The 22,902-nt window shown below is 31.2% G+C and overlaps 1 protein-coding gene across 9 annotated transcripts in view; it reads left to right on the top strand.

Annotated features, from left to right (window-relative positions):
• Positions 1-16,484, top strand: part of LOC142332080 (uncharacterized) — a 127,466-nt gene extending 110,982 nt beyond the window's left edge. For 8 of the 9 annotated variants that reach the window (XM_075378276.1, XM_075378277.1, XM_075378274.1 and 5 more), the window contains 5 exons: positions 1,349-1,420; positions 1,625-1,696; positions 4,934-5,029; positions 7,709-7,869; positions 12,903-16,484. In XM_075378276.1, coding sequence (XP_075234391.1) covers positions 1,349-1,420; positions 1,625-1,696; positions 4,934-5,029; positions 7,709-7,869; positions 12,903-13,040 — 539 coding nt within the window. In that variant the 3' untranslated portion in view covers positions 13,041-16,484. The remainder of the gene's footprint in view (positions 1-1,348; positions 1,421-1,624; positions 1,697-4,933; positions 5,030-7,708; positions 7,870-12,902) is intronic. The other variant, XM_075378273.1, reaches the window with a different exon arrangement.
• The last annotated feature ends 6,418 nt before the right edge of the window (positions 16,485-22,902 follow it).

The raw sequence follows: 22,902 nt of genomic DNA, 5'->3' as shown, positions 1-22,902 counted from the left end.
GGGAATTTTACCATAAAAATAAAATAGCTTACCATAACTTATAATTTCCACTGTCTCCTTCAAAGTAATCTCCTTGGGCATTGATACAGTGATCCCAGTGTTTTTCCCATGATTCCATGCATCCCTGGAAGTCTGCAGGTATAAGTGTTCGAAGCACGTTCTGCGTTTCTTCCTGAATCTCCTCAATTGTGTTAAAACGATGGCCTTTCAATTGAAATTTATTTTCTGAAAGAGAAAAAAGTCGCACAGGCCAAGGTCAGGCGAATAGGGTGGGTGGGTAATCACTACCGTCTTTTTGGAAGCCAAGAAATTCCGAACGGCTAGCGATGTGTGCGCGGGTGCGTTGTCATGATGCAGAACCCAGCTGTTGTTATCCCACAGATCTGAACGTTTGCGCCTAATGCTTTCACATAACCGCTTCAAAACTTCACAATAGAACTTCCCATTCACAGTTTGACCAAGAGGAACAAATTCCTTATGGATAATGCCTTTTATGTCGAAAAAAACAATCATCATGGACTTCACATTGCTGCGAACTTGGCGTGCTTTTTTTTGGCCGCGGTGAACTTGGCGATTTCCACTGCGACGACTGCTGCTTAGTTTCAGGGTCATAACCCGTACACCCATGTCTCATCACCGGTTATGATGTTGGAGATGAAGTTAGGGTCATCTCTTGCTGAATGTTTCAATTCACTACAGACAGCTATGCGATTTTGTTTCTGGTCGCTATTCAACAGTCTCAGTACGAATTTTGTAGCAATGCGTCTCATGTTCAAATTGTGTTGACAAGATGCGTTGCATGGACCTATATGGCATTTGTACGATTGCACAAACATCATGGATTGTTTGTCTATGATCTGCAACAATAGCCTCTCGCACTTTCACGATGTTTTCCGGTGTTGCGCGTGTTGATGGTCTTCCTGAATGGTCATCGTCGACTGTTGTTCGTCCATGTTTGAATCGTTTGTACCACAAAAAAGTTTTACTTTTTCTCATAGCATTGTCACCAAATGCTTTCACAAGCATGTGATGGGTTTCTGCACCAGTTTTTTTAAGCATGAAGCAAAATTTGATGCAGGTTCTTTGCTCTTTAAAATCTGCCATTCAGAACTTCGCTGAAGCAGTAAAACACAACGTTACAAAACCGCACGAAAGTCAACAATGCAGCCTCTCACCATCACAGCTGTTGGAACATTGATTCACAAAGAGTACTGTTAGCCGTATCTAATGGCAGCAGGTCGTACCAGTAATGGTTCGCGTGCGAAATTCAAATTCGTTGAACTTGTGGATAGCACCTCGTATATGTATGTTTGTGTCTTTATTAAATCTTTTAATTTTTTTTACCTAGGTAAAGGTGATGCTCAAACAAACAAGAAAAAGGCAGAGAATACTGGAAGCACTTCGGAAAAACTTTCGTCAGGTAAGTGTAATAGTTTTAATGATAGTAGCATTTAAAAAAAAATTGTGTGTGTGTATGTGTATATATATATATGAAATTGAACATGCTATCTATGTACATTAATTACAGAAAACTGCTTTTAATTTTTTTAATTAAATCTTTTTAATTTGCTGAGTATATATGTATGTGTGTGTCTTTATTAATCTTTTAATTTTTTTTGACTAGGTAAAGGTGATGCTCAAACAAACAAGAAAAAAACAGAGAATACTGGAAGTACTTCAGAAAAACTTTCGTCAGGTAAGTTGTAATAGTATTAATGATAGTAATTAAAAAAAAAAAGTATACACACACACTTTTATATATATATATATATATATCAAAGACAAAAGTATGAAAAATTTACCACCAAGAGTTCGGAATTCAATAATGCTTCTTACCTTATGCTTGTTATTATGTAAAAGCATTTTCGAGGTTTTCCCTCATCATCAGTTAACAAAAGATATTCTTTTTAAAAATCACAAAAAAATTTAAAAATTAAAATTGTAAACATAAAAACAATATGTAGTCATAAAAATTAAAAAGATTAAAAGTGTTTTTATATGTGGCTAGCCACACATACAGTACTGTACTCTAGTGAGTGTACTCTGTGTGTACAGTACTGTATGTGTGGCTAGCCACATATAAAAAAATGTTTAATCTTTTTAATTCATACGACTACATATTTTTATATGTTTACAATTTTAGGTTTTAAATTTTTAATGGGTGATTTTTAAAAAGAATATCTTTTATTAACTGATGATGAGGGAAATCTCTCAAAAGCGCTTTTAAATTTATAAATATACAGAGTGAACAACTTCAAAATGAAGGGCTATGGACTAACCACAGTTGTAAAATGTAACATGTAATATTTTATGAATGAAGTGAAAAGATGAAAATCTAAATTAAGTTAAATTCTCATTAGCAAAAGTTTACATATTTATCATATTTAAAAAAAAGTCCAGAGTGTGAGGCTTGTACAGCATTGTACTTTTACGCTCAAGTGATCATATTGTGATCACCTGACGCAAAACATTATTGGCAATGCCATCAATTTCTTGTTGATTATTTGTCTTCCAATTATCAATAGTTTGGAAAATTTGATTCATAAACTAATCATAAAGTAACTCAAAAAAAAAAAAATTGCAACTTGACAAATGGGGGATGCGGTCGTCACTGTCCCTTGCTGACCGTTTGTTTTTCTGTAAAAGCTACATGACTGCATGCTAGTGAATTGTTTGAACAACAACATGTTGTTCTGTCTTGTATTAAGAAACTGTACTTTTTATCATGAGCTCTAAAATGAGTGTAGAATTCTTTTAGATCTATACAATACACTTCTATACTGACAGTCCAGTCAAACGATTTGGCTCCACAATACAACTACCAGAAACACCTCGCCATACCTATGTATGGCAAGGCGTTTCTTCTCATTGAAAGTGGTGGGCAAACATCTGGTCACATTTTCAGTCATGTAATACTTGGTGTTGAGCGAATTAATATGCGTAGATAAATGAAACTGTGCTGTGAAATAACAGCATCGGGTCTATCTGTCAATTGACAGTGTGTTTGAAATACTTTGTTTTAAAATACTGTTATCATTATTTTTTCTGTCGGTCCTTTTGACTACTTTCTGAGATCTTGACCCCCTGCAGGGAAAGCACCCACCTTGTGATAATCCCGATTACACACCACCCCTTCTGTTTCTTGCCTTGATGGGCTTTACTGGAGGTTTTTTAGATGCCCTATCTGATAACACATCACAGTCATTAGTTCGATCTCTGTCAGGATGCCATTGGTGCAAATGCCTCAACAGATATTTCCATCAGTGTACTTACACAATTTACTGTCGCTTTTGTATGACTTCTTCCAACCATGCCCACCTACTGTAACTTGTAACCCTCTGCTATCAGATTAATTGAATCACAGAAGCACGATCCCCATACTTTTCCCTAACAGCAAAGATTTCACGCAAAAACTCTTCTCATATCTAACTTCAATTAGACTATACACTCAGATCATTACTTGATTGAAATTTTTAACACCAAAAATACTATTCTCATGTCAACAAAACATATATGATTCAGATTTGCCAGCAAATGGCATATCACAGTTATAACGTGGGTATCCATTATCGTGTAACAATAAATATTAGCATCACCTTGATCTAATGTCAGTATTAACATAACCTGGAGTTATTTTATCAGTAGACTCTTTCTTATATTTTGCTCTTTTTGGTATGAAATTGATAAGAACACTCATTGTAAAAGATTGTATTTATCAACTTGTACAAGAGAGTTTTATTTTGGTTACTTTTAAAAAAAATTTTTGATTTAGTAATTAAAGGGGATGGTACCATTTAAGGAGATGATTTTTATCTCTAAAGTTCTTTATGAACCATATTTCATTTATGGTTATTTAATCTCAGAATCACTAAATTCATTATCTATATGACTTGTTGCGTCGCTTGCATAAGATCGAACTATTCAAGTAGCGCTACTGTCTCGTACACCATGTAATACAAAATATTAGTTTTTCTTCTTTTTTACATATGTTGAAATATTAGTTTTACTTCTTTTTTTTACATAATGTTTTTCTTTCTATTTTTATTCATTAATTGTTAGTGCACTAAAAGAGCAATTACACAACATAGCCAAGTCGCCAACTATTATGTATCAATATTCTTTTGTTAAAAGTGTTAGTATCATTTCTTGTTAATAAAGTTGTATGTTCAATTCAGTGTTTATTCTACAATCCATTAATAAAATTAAATTTTGATTATCAATACAATACATAGATTATCAAAAATTCCAACATAAATTTTATTTGCATATGTTTTATGGCCTTTTAATAACATTTACAGATTTTATTGTGCTCTTAATATTTGGATGATTTTTACCTAGAACTTCCTTAAACTCCCAAAAACTCTAAATCAGAGAGAGTTCTAAATCAGAAATTGTGATCGAGTAATTTTTTCATCATTTTAAATGTTTCCAATGGAGAAATTACAAAGTGGTCATTAGTCCTCATAAAGGGAGGTCATTTTTTTACAAGTATCTTTTGCTTGGTAATCAAATTTGAAAGTATAGTAAGCTAGTTTCCTTGACACTATATGTTACAAATGATATCTTTTGAATGGGATGCAAATTAAACAAAATTTAGTAGCTTTGTTTTCAGAGAAAGCGAAGTGAATGCCTGCCTTTGAAAAGTAGCTAAAAAAGTTTTGCCTATTTTATGATTTTTAATTGTAGTGAATATTATTATTTTTTCTTGTCAAAGGCAAAATTAATGTTGTAGATAATAGTTGACATTGTGTTAAATAAATAGTTCAATATATAAAAATTATGCAAACGAGATTGTAAAAAAATGATATTTGATTATTTTTAATCTTTCTAATTTTGAAAGAAAATCTGTTTTATCCATATTTTTTGTATTTTTATAGTCATCCACTGAGTTAAATTTAAATTAGATTAAATTAAAAATGTTTAATTTGTTTAGAATCAAAGGGTGAAACTCCATTAAATCAGAAAAAACCTGAAATTGGTCAAGAAAAGCCTGATACTGCTGGAAGTGCTGAGAAAGAAGATTCGTCAGGTATACTTTTATTAAAATATATATATATTATATTAATCCAATCAACCTTGTATACCGCAGAGGAATATAATTCTTGAAAGGATCGGCTTTAGAAATATATATATAAAACAAAATTCAACACAATCCACCGCAGAATCAAATAAGATTTCTTACTTTATGTTATTATTTTTCTTTTTTCATCTACACACCAATAGCGCTTTTGAGGAGTTCCTCATCAGGTGGTTAAAATTAAAATTTTATATTTTTAAAATCTTTTTAAAAACTTCATACATTAAAATATTGTTATATGTAATACATATATGTAGTCGAATAATTAAAAAATTAAAAATTCTTTTAACTTATTATACATGTTTGTGGCTAACCACTGAATACAGCACAGCATTAATATAAATTCTACCTGACATTGAAAAAAGTGCTGCTACTTCTAGCAGCTTTGATAAGAGAATCATTATCAAACTCTGTCTGCAGATTGGTCAAGCTGAGTTTCCATTTTTATTTGTATATATATGGTATTTTTCTAAAATGGCCAATTTTTTATTATTATTACAATTTTCTTGTGTGATTCATAAAAGAATTGTTTGAAGCCAAATAATCATATAATAAGACATTTAAAAAACCATAATGATAATTATAATATTAATATTTTATGTTGTATCTATAAAATAATATGAAATGACTTGATAAAATTTATACTGGGAAAACTAATAGATAAATAATTTAGAGCAAAATTTGTAGAACATTTTAGATATTATGAAAACAATAAAGTAGGATTTTCTAATGTTACTGACCATCTAATATTGAATAAAAATTCCATTACTGACTTAAAAACTAATTTGAAAATTATAGAATTCACCGAAGAAAATGATAATATTATTATTACCTATTCAAAACATTTGTGGAGAGCATTATTTTATATAACTTTTAGTTTATTTAGAAACTTTTTTCTTTATTTCATCTCTTAACTCAAATCATTGTCTTTTCTTGTTCTCTTATTCATTGGGAACAAGAAAACATGATAGGGTGTCATATCTGGAAAATAAGAAGACAGCAGCATCAGTATGGTATTATTTTTAGATAAATATTCATAAATAAATAGTGAAGTATGAGCTGGGGCATTATCATAGTGCAAAATCCAAGAATTGTTTGCCTACATTTGTGGTCATTATCTTTAGATTGCTTCACGCAATCGACATAAAACTACCAATTAATCATATTTGTTAACCATACAAACTTGAAGTAAGACTTTACAATGGATGAAAGTGTTACATTTGTAAAAACAGTATGGAATACCTTAACATTTGCCTTGTTTTTTGTTTTTTATACATTTTAGTAATTTAGTCATTGGCAATGTCAACTAACAATTATTCTGTGTTTGAAAATTTAATAGTTTTGTTATCAATTTTGTTGCTACTAGTTTCATACCCAAAATGTATGCCATGTAAGTCGAATCTAGTTCCATTTTTACTCTAATTTAACATTGAAGCAGTAGTAGTCTATCGGTTCTCTATTCTATATGTTTTGTTTCATTACCTCTGAACAGCTGTTACCATGCATTTGTTTTGGTTTGATTGTTCCTCAAAGTTGCATATATGTTAATTTTATTATTTCTTTGTGTTATTTATTGTTTTATTTTATTTTCATAATTTTACTATTATTTTTGTGTAATTTTCAGTTATATTTTTATTTCCGATTGTTTGTGTCTGTAGATGTGACCATACTTAAATAAGAAATAACAAGAGTTGTTTACTATAATCTATTTTTAATAATCTTTTTATTGAGTAAATGATCTTTGTGTCATTATTTGAATTACTTACTAGTGTTTTACAATATTATTGATATGACAATTAGGTATTTTAAGTGATATTTATTAGTACAAAATGACCTGTTCTTCACGTGTAAATGATAGTGATATAATTGAACTAAAAGTAATATTCACAGTTTGTATACTGTGAATTTGTGTATGCTGAATTTCTGATTATATCACAGAAAAGTAAACTACAAGTTACAGTGCAGAAAAACTGTTATTTTTCTGTTGTCATTTTACATGAAAATTTTTAATTCTAAGTATATTACTGGAAGATACCTTCAAATTCTTTTTACTGTCACTTTATTTAAATGAAACAGTGAAGCCAAATCAATTTTCTTACATGAGAAATGTTTTTAATCTATATAAAAAATGTTAAGTAATTTAAAATTCAATAATAGAATTAGAATATTTATACATAATTGACACAAATAATATTTACACAATTTTAAATTATATTTTAATGATATTTATTAACCGTTAACTTATTATTAATGGTTATCTTTTTTTTTCTTTAAAAATATATTACACTTTTTTATCTTGCAGTTCTGAAATTCTTAGCAATTTCCAAATGTTCATTAAGGAAAATGTTTTTCTTGAAAAAAATTACGCTATGTACACTAGCAGCCAAATTTTTTTTTCTTTTAGTCCTGTTTTAAACCTTTAGCAAAATGCAAGACCTAGTACCAATTTAGAATTTTTTTCTTAGGAGAGAATATTTTGAATGCTATTTTATTTCAGTTTTAGGCTACATTGTATTCTAGTATTAAATGTGTACCAGTACCTCTTTACTATTGAGATTATGTTTGCTTTTTAAACAATATCTTTCTATTATTTTACATATAAAAAATTGCTGTTTTTTGTTTTTGTTTCAGATCCAAATGCTGCAAAAAAAAAGAAACCAAGGAAAAAGAAAAGTACTGGTGAAAAACAGAAAAGTGATTCTGCTGGATCTGATAATTCAAAAGATAATATAAATATATTTATTGTTAATAAGTTTCCAACTATAATGGATGTTGAAAATGGAAATTTATTGGTATGTAATATTATGAATTATATAATTTTGATATTTATTTAGTGTTACTAAAGTATTGTAATCCTTAAACAACTTTTCAACCATTAAACATAGAAAAATGGAAATTTAGAAAATGCTTCCCGTAAAACCCAAGAAACCCCCCATTTGAGAGAAGTCAAAAATTCTTAAAAGGAAAGGTAAAAGGTTGCAACTCTCTTTATATCATTTATTTTTGTTTAGTTTTTCACAGTTGTATAGTTATTTAAGGGATATTGTAGATCATTTTTAAAAACAGCTGTGAAAAAAGTAAGAGGCTGCCATTTTGATTAGTCATAGATTGAAAATTTTTTGTTAAAAGTTTTGTTTTTCATTGTTCTTCAAAATGATATGTAACCTTTCTCTTTCCATTTGCAATAATTTTGAATGTTAAGTAAATATAACATTGTTTTCCAATGTGTTGCGATCAATGACTATTAACAAAAAGTAACTATAAACACACCAAATTCAATATAAAGTTACCTATTTGCATAAAGGACTTATTAAATCGGTTAGTAAAAGTTTACATTGATCATGCTGTTAATTAGGTGTGATCATGATTGGGTTTTTTAATAATTTTATATAAATAAAGTATACCTATTTTTAAAATCTATAATATATTTAAGTAGCATACAAGAATTAATGAAAATTAAGGGTGTTGCATTTTTTTTTTTAGAGAATAATAATTCATTAAAGATAATAGAAAAAAGATTTCATTAGTTCCAACATAAACAGTAAGAAATATAATACAGGATGATTCAAAGAAACGGGAAATTAAAAAAATTAAATAACGTTAATGAAAAATGTTGCCATTTTAGGATTCATACATTTTAGTTTATTTTTTAAAGATGACATCTTCCAGATGACCTCCTCTTCTACGTAAACACTCACGAAGTCTCTTCGTTAAATTGTTCATGGTTTGATGTAACATCTCAACTGGAATTTCCGCAATTGCTTTTCCAATCTTTGCCTTCAGTTCTTCCGTTGTAGCAGGTCTACTGTGGAACGCTTTGCTTTTATGGTGACCCCCACAAAATGTAATCGCAAGCTGAGAGATCAGGCGATCTGGGAGGCCATCTAATGTCACCATTTTGTGAAATGACACGTTGTCCAAACAATCGGCGTACAGCTGCCATCAATATTCGTGCAGTATGTGATGTTGCTCCGTCTTGTTGAAACCAGCCTGTGTTAAGAATCGGTGGAAATCTCTTTTGTTGTTCCACAACAAAGGTTTCAAGCACGGTTACGTAACGAGCTGACGTCACTGTAATCGAAGACCGTTGTCAAACTCAAAAAAATAAGGGCCTATAACACTGTAAGATGACATAGCACACCACACGGTCACTTTATGGCTGTGCAACCGACGCTGGTGTAGTTGCGTAGGATTTTCTTGTGCCCAGTATCTGAAATTTTGCTTGTTAACAAATCCACTGAGGTGGAAATGCGCTTTGTGTGACATCCACAGTTCGTGAACAAACTTTTCGTTATCATTTATCTTCTGAAGCATTACATTACAGAATTGTGCTCGCATAACTGCATCGTTCGGTTTCAGTTCCTGGACGATCTGCAACTTGTACAGATGGTATTGCAAGTCCTTCACTAACATTCTTCGAACACTTGAACTATGCAATTGTAAAGATGCTGAGAGATGATGGATTGGCCGATGTGGACTTCGTGTGACAGCATCTTGTAAAGCTTGAACATTCTGTGGTGTACGGACGGTTCGCTCACAGCCTGGAGGTTTCTTTTTCATTGCCGAACCGGTTTCCTTAAAATTAGATATCCATGTTTTAATTGCATGTGCTGATGGAACACGGTTGTGCCGTCCCAGATTAAAATGACGACGAAATTCTCTCTCTACGTACTCCCTCCACACTGTCATTGTTTTTGTAAAACGCTTTGATAGCAAATGCACGTTGCGACCACTCCAAGGATCCATGACAGCTAAATGGCAGGTTAGGTTAGAGAGGCTGGCGCCACTTATCAAGTGGTACCAATCACCCACGGCTACCAACACAACTTTCAAAATTTTCCATTTCTTTGAATCACCTGTATATGTAACTATATTAATAAAATAAATAATTTAATAAAATAACTCATAAAAAGTACATCACATGATGAATTTAATAGTAACAGAATTTAAAGAATTCATTCCAATAAGGGAAATAAATAAATATTCATCAGTAAAAAAAATAAATCCTTTTTTTTTATTCTTTTTTCTAATATTTATGTTGCAATCTGTTAACCTGTAAAGATTAAGCAATCCCGTAGCCCTATGAGATGAGGATGATGTGTATGACATGTAAATGAGGTGTGCAGTCTTTTTTAGATTCCTGAGTTGTGTAATTAATGGAACTCCAACCACCAAAATTTACAGTATCCACTCTGTAGTATTCTAAGCTTGTAGTATTTGCTATAGTGTAGTGTGTAGTAGTAATACTACAGTGTAGTATTCAGATCTGTATAAAACTAACTTTAAGTTTACTAGGACGGAACTCAGAACCCCTTGACTTTGAAACTCAGCTGATTTGTGATAACTATTTTACCACTAGACTAACCCAATGGTAATAAATAGTTCAAACAGATTTTTTTCTAAAAACATTTAAGAATATACAAAAGTAAATGAAAGAATTATTTCAAATTTCGCTGACAATCTTATTAGATGCAGATATGAAATAACAAATAAAGAAAAAAAATTTAATATAAAAAATGAATGTATAATATTTATATGATCGTAAGCATGTAAATAAAGTTAAGAATAAACTGGTAAAATTTGAATAGTATAAATTATTAAACTGTCAAACATGTTTTAATAGCCAGCTATATAACTATATAATAAATATTTTATTTAATTGATCTTGAGAACCATCAGAGTTTTTAAATGGTATAATGTAGTTTTTAAATGATAATAATGTATCTTTCCCATAAAAAATGGGTTTGTTTGTTTTGTGTTCAAATTTTTATTTTAGCTGCTACTAGCACAAAGCAGGCCAATGGCAGTGCACAGCGCACAAGCAATTCATTAGTTTGAACAGTTTATTCTTCCGAACAATTTATACTTCTTGATACAAACACTTTATTTAAAATTGTATTTGTATTTTGGAAAACACAGGAAAACATTGGGGTTAAAGCTGTGTTAAATTAAAAAATAACTCAAGAAACATCTAAAAATGTTTAGGAAGCTGTTCATTGTAAAAGTTTTTGTTTTAGTACGCTACAATTCATGAACGTTATTTAGTTACAATCGGCAAAAACATTTAACAAAATCATGTGTAATGAAACATAAACCATGTTAAATTTTTGTAGCTGACCATAGGCATGCCTTTTTCCTAGTCATTTGATGCTTTATAACTGATGAGGATGATGATAATGTGTTTTAAAAGTTTATTATGTAAATTAATAAGTTTGTACTTGGTGAGCAACTTAAAAATGACCTGAACCAGCTTGAACCACAGTTATCTGAATACTACTATTACTAGCACCACTATTGGTTGTGTATTTTACTACTCTTCTCCCCTATTGTCAATAGTAAATTGTTTGTGCTTCTGTGCTGTAGTGTTTCATTCTTTTCAGTTGTGTTTTTCTAAAATGCCTTAATTGATTGAGGAAAGGGTTGCTATATTGGAAGCTAATGTGTATTACTAGCACCACTATTGGTTGTGTATGTTACTACTCTTCACACCTATTGTCAATAGTAAATTGTTTGTGCTTCTGTGCTGTAGTGTTTCATTCTTTTCAGTTGTGTTTTTCTAAAATGCCTTAATTGATCGAGGAAAGGGTTGCTATATTGGAAGCTAATGTGTGTTCTGGATCCTTTCAAGAAACACATAAAATATTCATGGAAAAATTTCCGAATACCTATATCCCAGCAAAGAGTAGTATATATGATTTGGTTAAAAATTAGCATCCAATGGGATCAGTTTCAAACATAAAATGAAATAGGCAACTTCCATTTAGACTCCAGAAGCCATAATTGATATTCAAAGAATATTTGCCAGTCTCAAAATTATACGTAAATGTTCACAACAAGGTGGTGTGACGTACATACACATCTTGCATCAAGTTCATCATGCTTTAAATTTTAATTCAAATTGTGTAATAACTTAAGAGAACAGACAAATTAAAATGTCTGCATTATTGTGATTGGCTTTCCAAAGTAATTCTCAATGGACTGATAGACCAGATGCTATATTTCATGTCAGATGAGGCATGATTTCATTATGTGGACATGTTATCTTGCACTATACCAAATATTGGATGATTGAAAATCCTCTCTAGATGTTTGAGTATCTACTTCGTGATGAAAAACATCAGTGTATGGTGTGCGGTTTCTGATAATCGTGTAGTGGGGCCAATACTTTTTGACCGAACTGTTAGTACACAAATTTACTGTACAAATTTTAAAGAATTCTGCTAAGTTGAATAGATCATGAAGACAAGTATTGCTTCTTGCGATAAGATAGAACAATGTTTCTCAAATGATTCACATTGGAGTCCAATGGCCTCCATGTTCCCAAATTTGTCTAGTTATGAATTTTTCCTTCAAGGTAATTTGAAGGGTAAGTTTTATGAATTGAATCCCCCGCCACTGTTGATGGAGTTTTTGTGCACCAGTGCACTTTTTTGCATTGCTGCGCAGGGTGGTGCTCACTTCAAAGATATTTTGTAATAATAATGTTAGATATGTAAACCTTTGCTAATGCAAATACAGAATTTAATTTACGTTTTCATTTTTTCATTTCATTCATAAAATCTTATGTCTACTAAAAAATGTAACTTTAATTAAATAAATAATTTACAAAAATTTACATGTTTATTATATATAAACTTCCAACTTAATTTAATAGCAAAAATCAAACCTTTTTAATCTTAAAAAAAAAAAATGGATCAACTAAAAAAAAAAAAATACAATTTGTTGGTTAGATTTTAAGTTGCTCACCAGATATTAAGCTTGCTGTTTTGGTTTGTTCATATGTGATTTTTTTTGTAATTATTATATGTATTTTTTTATTTTACAGTTTACACAAGAGGTAAAAGATATCATTATGGTTGCTAAGGCCAATAACAAAAAAATTGTAGAAACTCCAAAAATTGTTAAAGACATGATTTTGTTTAAAATGTCGTATCCAGAAGCAAAACTTATTATTTTGGACTGAACATGTAGATAGAGTTACATCGTGTCTATTTTTACGTTTGATTCGATGAAATATTAATTGTTTTTATTTATAGTTAATTCTAGTATTGTAAATTAGTATCAAATTAAGTAATAATTTTTTCACAATAATAGACCTAATAATTAAAAAAATAAAACAACTACCTGTTATAATCTTAAGTTAATTATTGTAGAACATTAAGTGTACGCCACTGAAAATGTATAGCTTTTTAAAATTCGCTCGTGTCGAATCTAAAGATTGTTTTCAGAAATGTGGTTTTTGGTCATTCTTTGTAGTCAAATTTTATATACATATACTCAGTATCAGGAATGGTGAATATAATATTCGACGCGATGTAACATTTTTTTACGTGAAATTACAAGCAGTACGTGCAAGCAACATAGAAATGGAGCTGAAATGTGTTATTAAGCGTGTAAAAAATACATCTTGTCGGTATGAAACAATTCTGAGACGGGTATCTTATACCGGGTGGACTAAAATTCTGTGTCTTTATTTAGTAATTAGAAAATAGTTAATAAAGAAAGGTTTATTATGTCCGATTCACATCGGAAGAAGTGTTAAAAGTGTTGTCCCGCTGTTCTTATACATCATTCGGCATTTAACCGATTAAATACACGTCATTGTTTTTTAACACTTTCAGCGCCATGTGTATAGTTATTATTCACAGTAAGACTTTTATCTGGACCATGTGTATACATATTATACAAATGAGACCCAGTTCACCAGACCAATTCATAATCTTAAAAAATTTACCTTGGGCCTAAGCAAATTTTTTTCAAAAACAAGCAATATTGATGTAAGTTAAATAGTTTGATGTACTTAAAATTGCATTTTAATCAATTTAAGTTCAGTTTTAATGCGTGTATAAAATATATACCTGCGGTCTATGGAAAAAAATTGGTAAACGGTCCACAAATATAGCAGGGTACTTGTAAATTTAAGAACATATGCATACTGGTTTCTACAATACCATTATGTTTAATATTCTTCCCTAATGTAAAAATACAAAAACCGATACGACTAATTAATGATACGACGAATGACAAAGGCCAACTATCCTAAAGTTTTAAGTTTTTTTATTCTATTACTTTCACCGTTTATAGTCTAAAGTTCACTGCTTCTCAAGAAAAACAAATTATTAGGATTACAAATTATTAAATAACAAGCAATATTATAGGCCTATCAATGTACCATGATGTATCAACAAAACGTAACATACAGTATTTTACTTCAAACTATTATTTTCACTGTTTATGACTGGTAGTCGACTGATTCTCTGAAAAATACAAATTATAAGTTACCCTAAAGCGCTTAGAAGTTACTTTATTAGTTATTGTTTCTACTATAATTGGCAGTAGACTGCTGCTATAAAAAAATACAAATTATTAAGAAATGCTGTAAACCTAACTATTCTAAAGTATAAGTGTTACTTTAGTCTATTATTTATGGTATTTACAATGTGAAGTTCACCGCTTCTTTATACACTTATGGATTTTAAAAAAACACTGTATACACATAAATTTTTCCTCACAAGATAAACACTTAAGAGTAACTTGCGTGTCTTCTTAGCAGCAGTATTTCTATCAAATATTTTAGCAAAATGTGCATAACACAATACACACCTTCCTGTTTTATTAATTTGTACAAGTTGACGGTCAGCTGGAATTATATTTGGTGGTTCCTGTGTATTATTTTGAGGTTTTAGATTGAAAATTAGAAGAGTTGCTAACATCTCTTTCAGGAAGTTCAAATTGTTCAAAAACATCACATTCACTATCTAAATCACAAGACTCGCTTTCAGCATTGTTAATATCAAATATTAGGTCATCAGAGTCTGAGATATCGGCAAATTTACTCGAGTCACTACCACCATTATTATTTTAAGAAGTCCATAATGTCTTGAGAATTCATTATCGATTATTTTCATTAACAGCAACACAAGCTACAAAACAACAATCATAACCACAAAATTTTACTAGCGATGCTAAACACATGGACTCGAAAAGTCAGCTGATCTTGTGTAGCTGACAGGGCTACCGATGTGTTAAATCTTACAACCCAAAGGCATAAAACTTTTACCCCGGCCCAGGCCTACATATTAACCCACACAAATCACTGCTAGCGTGCAAAATATTGATACACAACCTTCTCAACTTGGACAACACATGTGAGACAATATGATACACACAGCCTGGGGTGAAACTGTGATCGGGTATATCATTGATACACATGGTCTGGTGAAAAGAAAATGGGAAATCTATCGTGGGCTACTGCAATAACACTGCCATATATGCCTGGCGCTGAAAGTGTTAAATATAATTTCATCTTGATTTTATAAAATTAGGCTAAATATTTAAAAGCTTGAGACGGTTCAGTTCATTTGCTTATGGTCTGGAAACATATTTTCCACTGACAAAAACAGCAGTGGCGGATAGCTGCCAATAAAGTATTACATCTTGTTAAGTGTTATCGCAACCTGTTGACCAAGCTCTTCTTCCACTGTCTTGTTATTTTCAACCCCCCCCCCCCCAACCATTCTCTTCAGTTTAGCTATCTTCAGTTTAACTAATCTGTTTAGCTATAAGAATGCATAGTAAAGGCCAAAAAAATGAATATGTTTTTTTTATTTTTTAATAAAAAAATAATGTTTTATGCCTATTTTATAGTATCACATTTTCAACTTTTTACAAATTTTGAAATTTGCGATTTGTGAAAAATTCTGACATGATAGAAAAAATGAAGATTATTTTTGGATTCAGTGTTAAAAAAATACTTAGGAATTAATTGTCTGTCAGTAGTTAAAAAACATTCCTCTACATCCCAAATTTTGCAGGTCTGTGTTATATATACAAATTTGATACAATTTATTTATAAAAAAAGCAGTAATTAAACTAAACACAATAATAAAATTTGAAAAACCAGAAACTAGTGAAAATCAAATGGCCTCTGTTAATACAGAAATACTTAATACTTTTTCATGACAATGTTAAGTTTTTAACAGCTTTTCTTTTACGATTGATCTTTCTGTTTTGTTTTTTTTATTACATTGTTGTCTGACAGGGCCGTGCATGTTTGTAAGTAAGATTTCTTCTTGTGATTTTATTTTTTAGATTTTTATAATCTGTACAATCTAATGTATTACTTTAATGCAATCTAACCAAAATAGTAAATGAAAAAAGCAGTTTGATTTTTTGTAAAACGGGTTGGTTGTAGATTTCTGTCATATGTATATGGATAAGTAGATATGAGTTATAAGCTAAAATACTTGGTTGCTATTTACTTTATAATTAAAAATAATACAATATAAAAATTGTTATTTTAGGTCTCTCTGATTATATGTTTACGGATAGGTACATTAATGTTATTTATGCTATTAATGTTATTTTGTGATAGAATAATAGTGGAATTAAAATTGCTGGAAAATGATTAATGTTCAGTAATGACACCAATTTATATAATATCAATGAAATATTAGCAGTTTATAATCTGTACAGTCAAATACTTCAAAAGAATAAATAAAAAGTTGGGGATAGATTATTTTCTTTTTAAAAATGGATGTTTAGACATAACTTCCCTTCAGCCAAAATTGTTGTCAAAGATCTCTCTCATATTATATATATAGACAGATAAGAGTTCAGTAATACACAGAAATACATTTCGTTGCTATTTATTTTATCAAGTACTAGCTGGCCGTCTAGCCAGAAGCTGGACCCTCTGGACTCAGGTCAGCCCAGGCGAATCCAGAGCCAACTCTGGGGCAATTCTTTTAGTTGGTTCTCATGTGATGCAATAACAAACAAACAAACTTTATATATATATATATATATACACATTTCCAAATAATCATGTCAATTTGTTAGATTGACAGTGTACCCTGATGAATGTAAAAAGTTAGCCTTCAACATACTAACAAAGTCCATGTTTGAATTTTGAAAATCTGATGACTTTCCAGAGATATTAGAGAAGCACACCATTTCACTTACCAAAACAGCACGCCGTTTGTTACCAGTTAATGGTGATGATTCATCATCATCATAACTTATTCCAACCTGTTCTGCAATTTCAGATACTCTCAACCTGATCGTCTTCAAGAATGCCTCAAATCACACGAGTGTTTTTGTCTGTAATGCTGGTCCGAGGACGGTGATCGTGTTCCTGATTTTCCACTTGTTTTCGTTCTTCCTTGAACTCTTTATGCCAGGCAAACACACGAGTCCTTGACAATTTTTGGTCCCTGAACTGTGCAGTCAATATATGAAAAATTTCCAACGCTTAAACTTCATGAACAAGAAATTTTATAATTATACATTGCACGGTGGAAGGGTGCACCTATTGCTGCTACATTGTGAGCGTTACTGACGAATTGGTTGGAAGTGTGGAATGGCTGGCTCTCCCCACTCATAATGACTCCACCCAAGCATACTAGAAGCACAGGCCCAGTCCTACCAACCGTTGATCCTCTGGAACAAAAATCCCGTTTATATTTGATTTACCCTCGTCTTTTATTTAACGTAAATTTAATTCTATTATGTTTGTAATATTATTCCTTTGATCGATTCGAATAATTCAGTTCAGTTCCAGATCATAAAGTGATAGAGACTGGTAGTTCACAATTCATTAATTCAGTTCATTGAAGTTTGTGCTTCAACTGGCAAATCTCCACTTTTACATATATATTAGAGATTTTTCAGAAAATATATTAGAGAGCGCAATAAAAGAAAACAAATAACACAAAGAAATAATAAAACGAACATCAACTCAACTCAGGAACAATGAAAACAAATGCACGGTATCAGCTGTTACGAAGGATAGAATAGAGAATCAATATGCTACTAGTGCTTGAGTGTTAAATTAGAATAAATATGGAACTAGACTCACACATTGCAGTAACTCATCAAGAATAAAGCAGATCAGTTCATAATAACAAATTACTTGCAATTACTAGCAAAAAAGTGGATGATGAGTTATTTCTTTAAGGGCAATTTTTATTAAGGTAGTTAATGACAAGTTATCTCTTCAAAAACTGGTAAGGGGTTAATGATTATTAATCATGAAAATAATCTTTTTATGATTTGGGTGACTTAATACCGGAAGCAAATTTGACACAATATCCGAAGAGAGCGTAGAAAAATTTGGGTCTGATTAGGTTCCCCCCGCTTAACACGACATTAGTCAGGTGTGTAGAGAACTTTTCTTGTATTTGACATTAAAAAAAAATGATTTATTTTGTCCCAGATATGTTTAGTTCTTGCAAGATATAATTGCGAATAAGATATTAGACAAATGAAACATCACTGGTAAACAAAAATTGGGGTATGTAAAAATAGTATGATAGAAGTTACATGTAATCAATATTTACTTATTGTTTGCATATTACAAAGATAAAACAATTTGCTTTGCTTTATATTTAAAAAAAATTAACATAATTTCTTATAAATTGTTTTAATTCAGTCTTTGTTGACACATTCAAAGCAGACAAAGACTGCCCTAGATACTGGCTCCTTATAAATAGGGGCTCTGCACTTGTTAGTGTACCTGTTCTTTCTTTTAGGGCAGTACTTGCACTTTGGAGGCTTTTGATCGTTAGGTTCAGCAGGCTAATCTTAAACATTGTAGGCAAGGTCTACAATGTAATTTTTTGTTTTGCGGGAATAGTCAGTGTTTTGATTTGTACTCTTTTCAGCAGTTGATTTTTCACTAACTTTTCCAAGGTCCTCAAAATCATTTTTTCTTCTTATATTCACATGTATGTTTTGAAAATAATCAGAGCATTGATAGCACTGACATTTAGCATACCATTAAAAATAGTAAACGGCCATTTCAACCGACAACCGACTGATTCATGATATACAATATTCAGTTTTTAGATGATCGGTGATCCACCTTTAGTAACATTACAATAAGTTATAATTTCGGGTTTCAGAGCATGTCCACTACTTTCATACCATGGAGAATAGGAAGTACAAGAACAAGTTTCTTTTCTTTCTTATCCAGAATGCAAGAAACTATGGAACAATAATTTGGGGGATTTGATAAAGCAAATATAGATTAACATCTGGGATTTTTTGAAACGTTGAGAAGCTCTCCTGGAATTTCCCGTTTATCTTTGCAGAGAATCCCAATTATCGTAAATCCGTGATTGGCATAGAGATCGTTTACTAAAGGTGTAGAGGTGAAAAAATTATCCATAGTCGCATTTCTTCCTGTACCATCTATTTCACTGACACAGAGTTTGACTACATTTGATACGGATAAAGGGGGGCTGTCTTTAAGTTGTTGACCTGTATATCCATGTATTTGTCTAGAGGGTTCTTCAGTCTACGGTAGCATAGATTTTATTCTGTATCGACACAGTTTACTCTTCATATACACTAAATTTACAGCGTCCTCTGAAGACCTGCATCATCACGTCAACCGTGACACTTTTTCCTACACTGTATCTTTCACTACATGTTTTTACAAATCCATCAAAAATATTACGAATAGGGGCTAAATTATCAATCTTTTTTCATTCAACGTGTATAGAGTAATCATTAAATCTCAGTGCTTGCGGTAGCAAACGAAATCTTCACTGGAACATAGTGGCAGTAAATATTTCAGTTGCTGTTACATCTACAGCTCAAAGATCATTTAATTCAATGCGATTCTTTTTTTAACTCCAATGATATACATTAACCCTAAAGATACAGCTAATTCTGTTTCATTAGTTAAATAACAGTCCTGTACACCTCTTGAATATTTTATATTCATTTTAGTACAATTTCTGGTTTGTAAAATTTATGATTTCATGCATCATTGAATCCAGACAAAAGTGTTTCCAGCACTCCATAGTTATTTTGTTGTCTTTTGCTACTACTCTTGCTAGTTTAGTAATGTTTTAAGAATGAGCATCAACTAACTGCCACGACTACAGCTCTTATAATTTTGGAAAAATTCCTAGGACGGTTTCATCCTTTTCCCAGTAGAGCAGAAATGGCGTATAAAAAGGTGAGGTTTTTTCTCACAACCTGACTAATGGCTGGTTAACCAAATGAAATTTTTGATTATTAAAATTATGCAATATAATCACAAAAAAAAATTGTAAATTCATTGACCTCTTTGCTGAACAGCTACCTCGTGTGACATTTATAAAAACAGCCACAGATTAAGAATTGATGAAGTCTGAAAAATTGTTTATAACCTGTATTTTTTTTAAATTTGCATTTCATTTACATTAATACAATTAGATTTTTGATCATGAAATTAAAGTTAAAAAAAAATGATTTTTTAAGTATGGATTTCATTAAGCCCTGTTGATTTTTGGGCTTAAAATTGTATTTATCAAAGTAATTATTTATTTTGATAAGTTACTTAATTTGATGAAGTATTTATTATTCAACAAAAGTAAAAAATGAAAGTTTTCTAAAAAAAATATAATCACGTCATCTATAAGCTGGTAATATATAAGTAAGTTGGTCTGAGATATATTCAAGTAAACAAAAATCAAATCCACTAAAAGAGAAATTAAATTTATTAAACTAACAAAGAGAAGTCAAAGTATTAATTAAGGAGCTCTGTAATATTATTAAAGGTTTTCAATGATGTGAAAATGAGACATTAAATAAAGACTTGGAAAAAATCACAAGTTATTAGAGCATTAAAAATAGTGCTACACTGTTTGCAATAAAAGAATGAGTTCTTTGTAATTTAATGATAGTAAAAAAAATTTATATTTTCTATTTAAAAAAAAGACAAGCCGCAGCCTGCCCTGATCCAGGCTCCTTAGGTTACAAACCTTTGATCACTAACCTGGCCTTGGGCCAGACAGTCCAACTACTTGTACACCTAAGCAGACCGCCCGTCACCAAGGTGACGTCGATGTAACTTTCCCACAGTCAGAAGAGAAAGGTGGCGGTTCTGCCGTGTTAAGCTTGTAGAGGTTCCTGGCTTCAATGAACTGTGCGACACTGGGTCCTGTGAGTGGTGAACCCCAGGCGGAAGACTTTGCGTTAGCAACCAGCACTCTTGATGCCCGGGAGATCGTTCAGAATCTTCGCCAAGCCATCGGTGTACCCCTTGTGACTCGCACAACGGTGAACTGCGGCGAAATATACCATATTTCGCTCGTTAACATTAGTACAAAGATTAGTTTCTCCGCGCCAAGCTTATTTTTTTGTTTAATTACAATAATTGAGTAATTATTCAAAAATACAAAGTATCTTAGGAAGAAATGAACACAAATAGTACGAGTTGAAAAAGTACTCTAGGAAAAATAAAATATGTACATAAATACGTACAGCCAATGGTAGATGTATCTTTTGCCAGCATATGCGTATATTGTTTTTAAAAATTTAATTTAATCGGTCTACTTATTATAAAACTTTACGCCAATAATATTTTTGTTTTGCTTTATTTTATTAAACGCGTTGAAGGTTCATCTAATAGATAAATGCGATTGTTTGTGAATCTGTCAGTTTGCAACAGCATTATACGAGAACCAACCGACCGATCACTCTAGTTCAGTCTGGAATATAACCTTGAAATATCAATTACTTAAAAAAGAACTGAAAAAGGTACATGCTGACTAATTTTAAAAGAGTCTGTGTGCCACACTTAATCTAAAGGCTTGGCAGATATCAAGAAACCCGGTAGAGCAAACGTTTTTTGTCTAAAGCTATCTGAATATTATCAAAGTCTCTATAAATCTGTTCGATGATACTATGATCTGTTTGAAAGCCAAACCGGTAGTCGGATAGTTTTGTTGTAAAAAGATTCTTCTATATCTGAAAAAGACAGGATCAGTATTCAAGATCGACATTAGGCCAATTCATTAAACATAGTTATTTTTTATAAATCATCAATAAAATAAATATTTTTCTCCAATCTTATCTGTTTTAACGTAATTTAGGATAAAAAGTAAATAAAATTGATTAAATTTTCCTAGCTTCTTTAAATTCAAATTTCCATTATCAGAAGAATACGAGATCGACTTTAGACGAATTCATTAAACATAATTGTTTATATATCATCAATAAAACTAAATATTTTTCTTTCAATCTTATTTTTTTTAACGTAATTAAATTTAACTTCATTTTTCACATAGGGGGTAAACGTATCCTGCAAATTTGAAAGTAATCGGTCGGTTGGTTCTTGCATGATGTGATAATAAACAAACATACAAACTTTTATAAATATATACATTTCCGAATAACCGTGATCTGTTAGCTTGAGAGTGTACCGGATGCATGCAAAAGCTACCCTTCAACTTACTAAAAAATACACTGTTTGAATTTTGAAAATCGTATGATTGTAGAGCTATTATAAGAACACCTTCCAAAAAAGCGGCACAGTGGCATCGCGTTTTACCAGTTGATGGTGATGATTGGTCAAGCTTCCTGTGAGGAGCTTGCGCACCTCACCACTCTAGCCTCACACACAGCCCCAACGGGAATCCCATTATTGTTAAAAAAAAAAAATTATTTAATATTATTTTACTAAATGTGGAGTTAATTCTATTTTTTTTTTTATATAATTCATTTGATTGATTCGAATCATTCAGTTCAAACCCAGTCCACACAGTGATACTCACCGGGTTGGTCTAGTGGTTAACGCGTCTTCCCAAATCAGCTGATTTGGAAGTCGAGAGTTACAGAACTGGAACTCGTCGTGACTTGAAAGCTCATGACTGCTACACCATACGTCCAACAATGGACATGTTTCAAAGCAGCAGCTTACTGAGCAGTTCGTAAACTCCAATTCATTTGCTGCATTATATTAAAATTCCTTACCATTCATATCAACGGTTGAAAGAAACCGACTGCAAAATTTTTCATTCTTTGTCTTGCACAACAAATAAGAGACAAAA

Source organism: Lycorma delicatula, chromosome 11 (genome assembly GCF_047948215.1).
Source record: "Lycorma delicatula isolate Av1 chromosome 11, ASM4794821v1, whole genome shotgun sequence".
NCBI lineage: Eukaryota > Metazoa > Arthropoda > Insecta > Hemiptera > Fulgoridae > Lycorma > Lycorma delicatula.
This window is presented reverse-complemented; position numbering and strand designations above follow the sequence as displayed.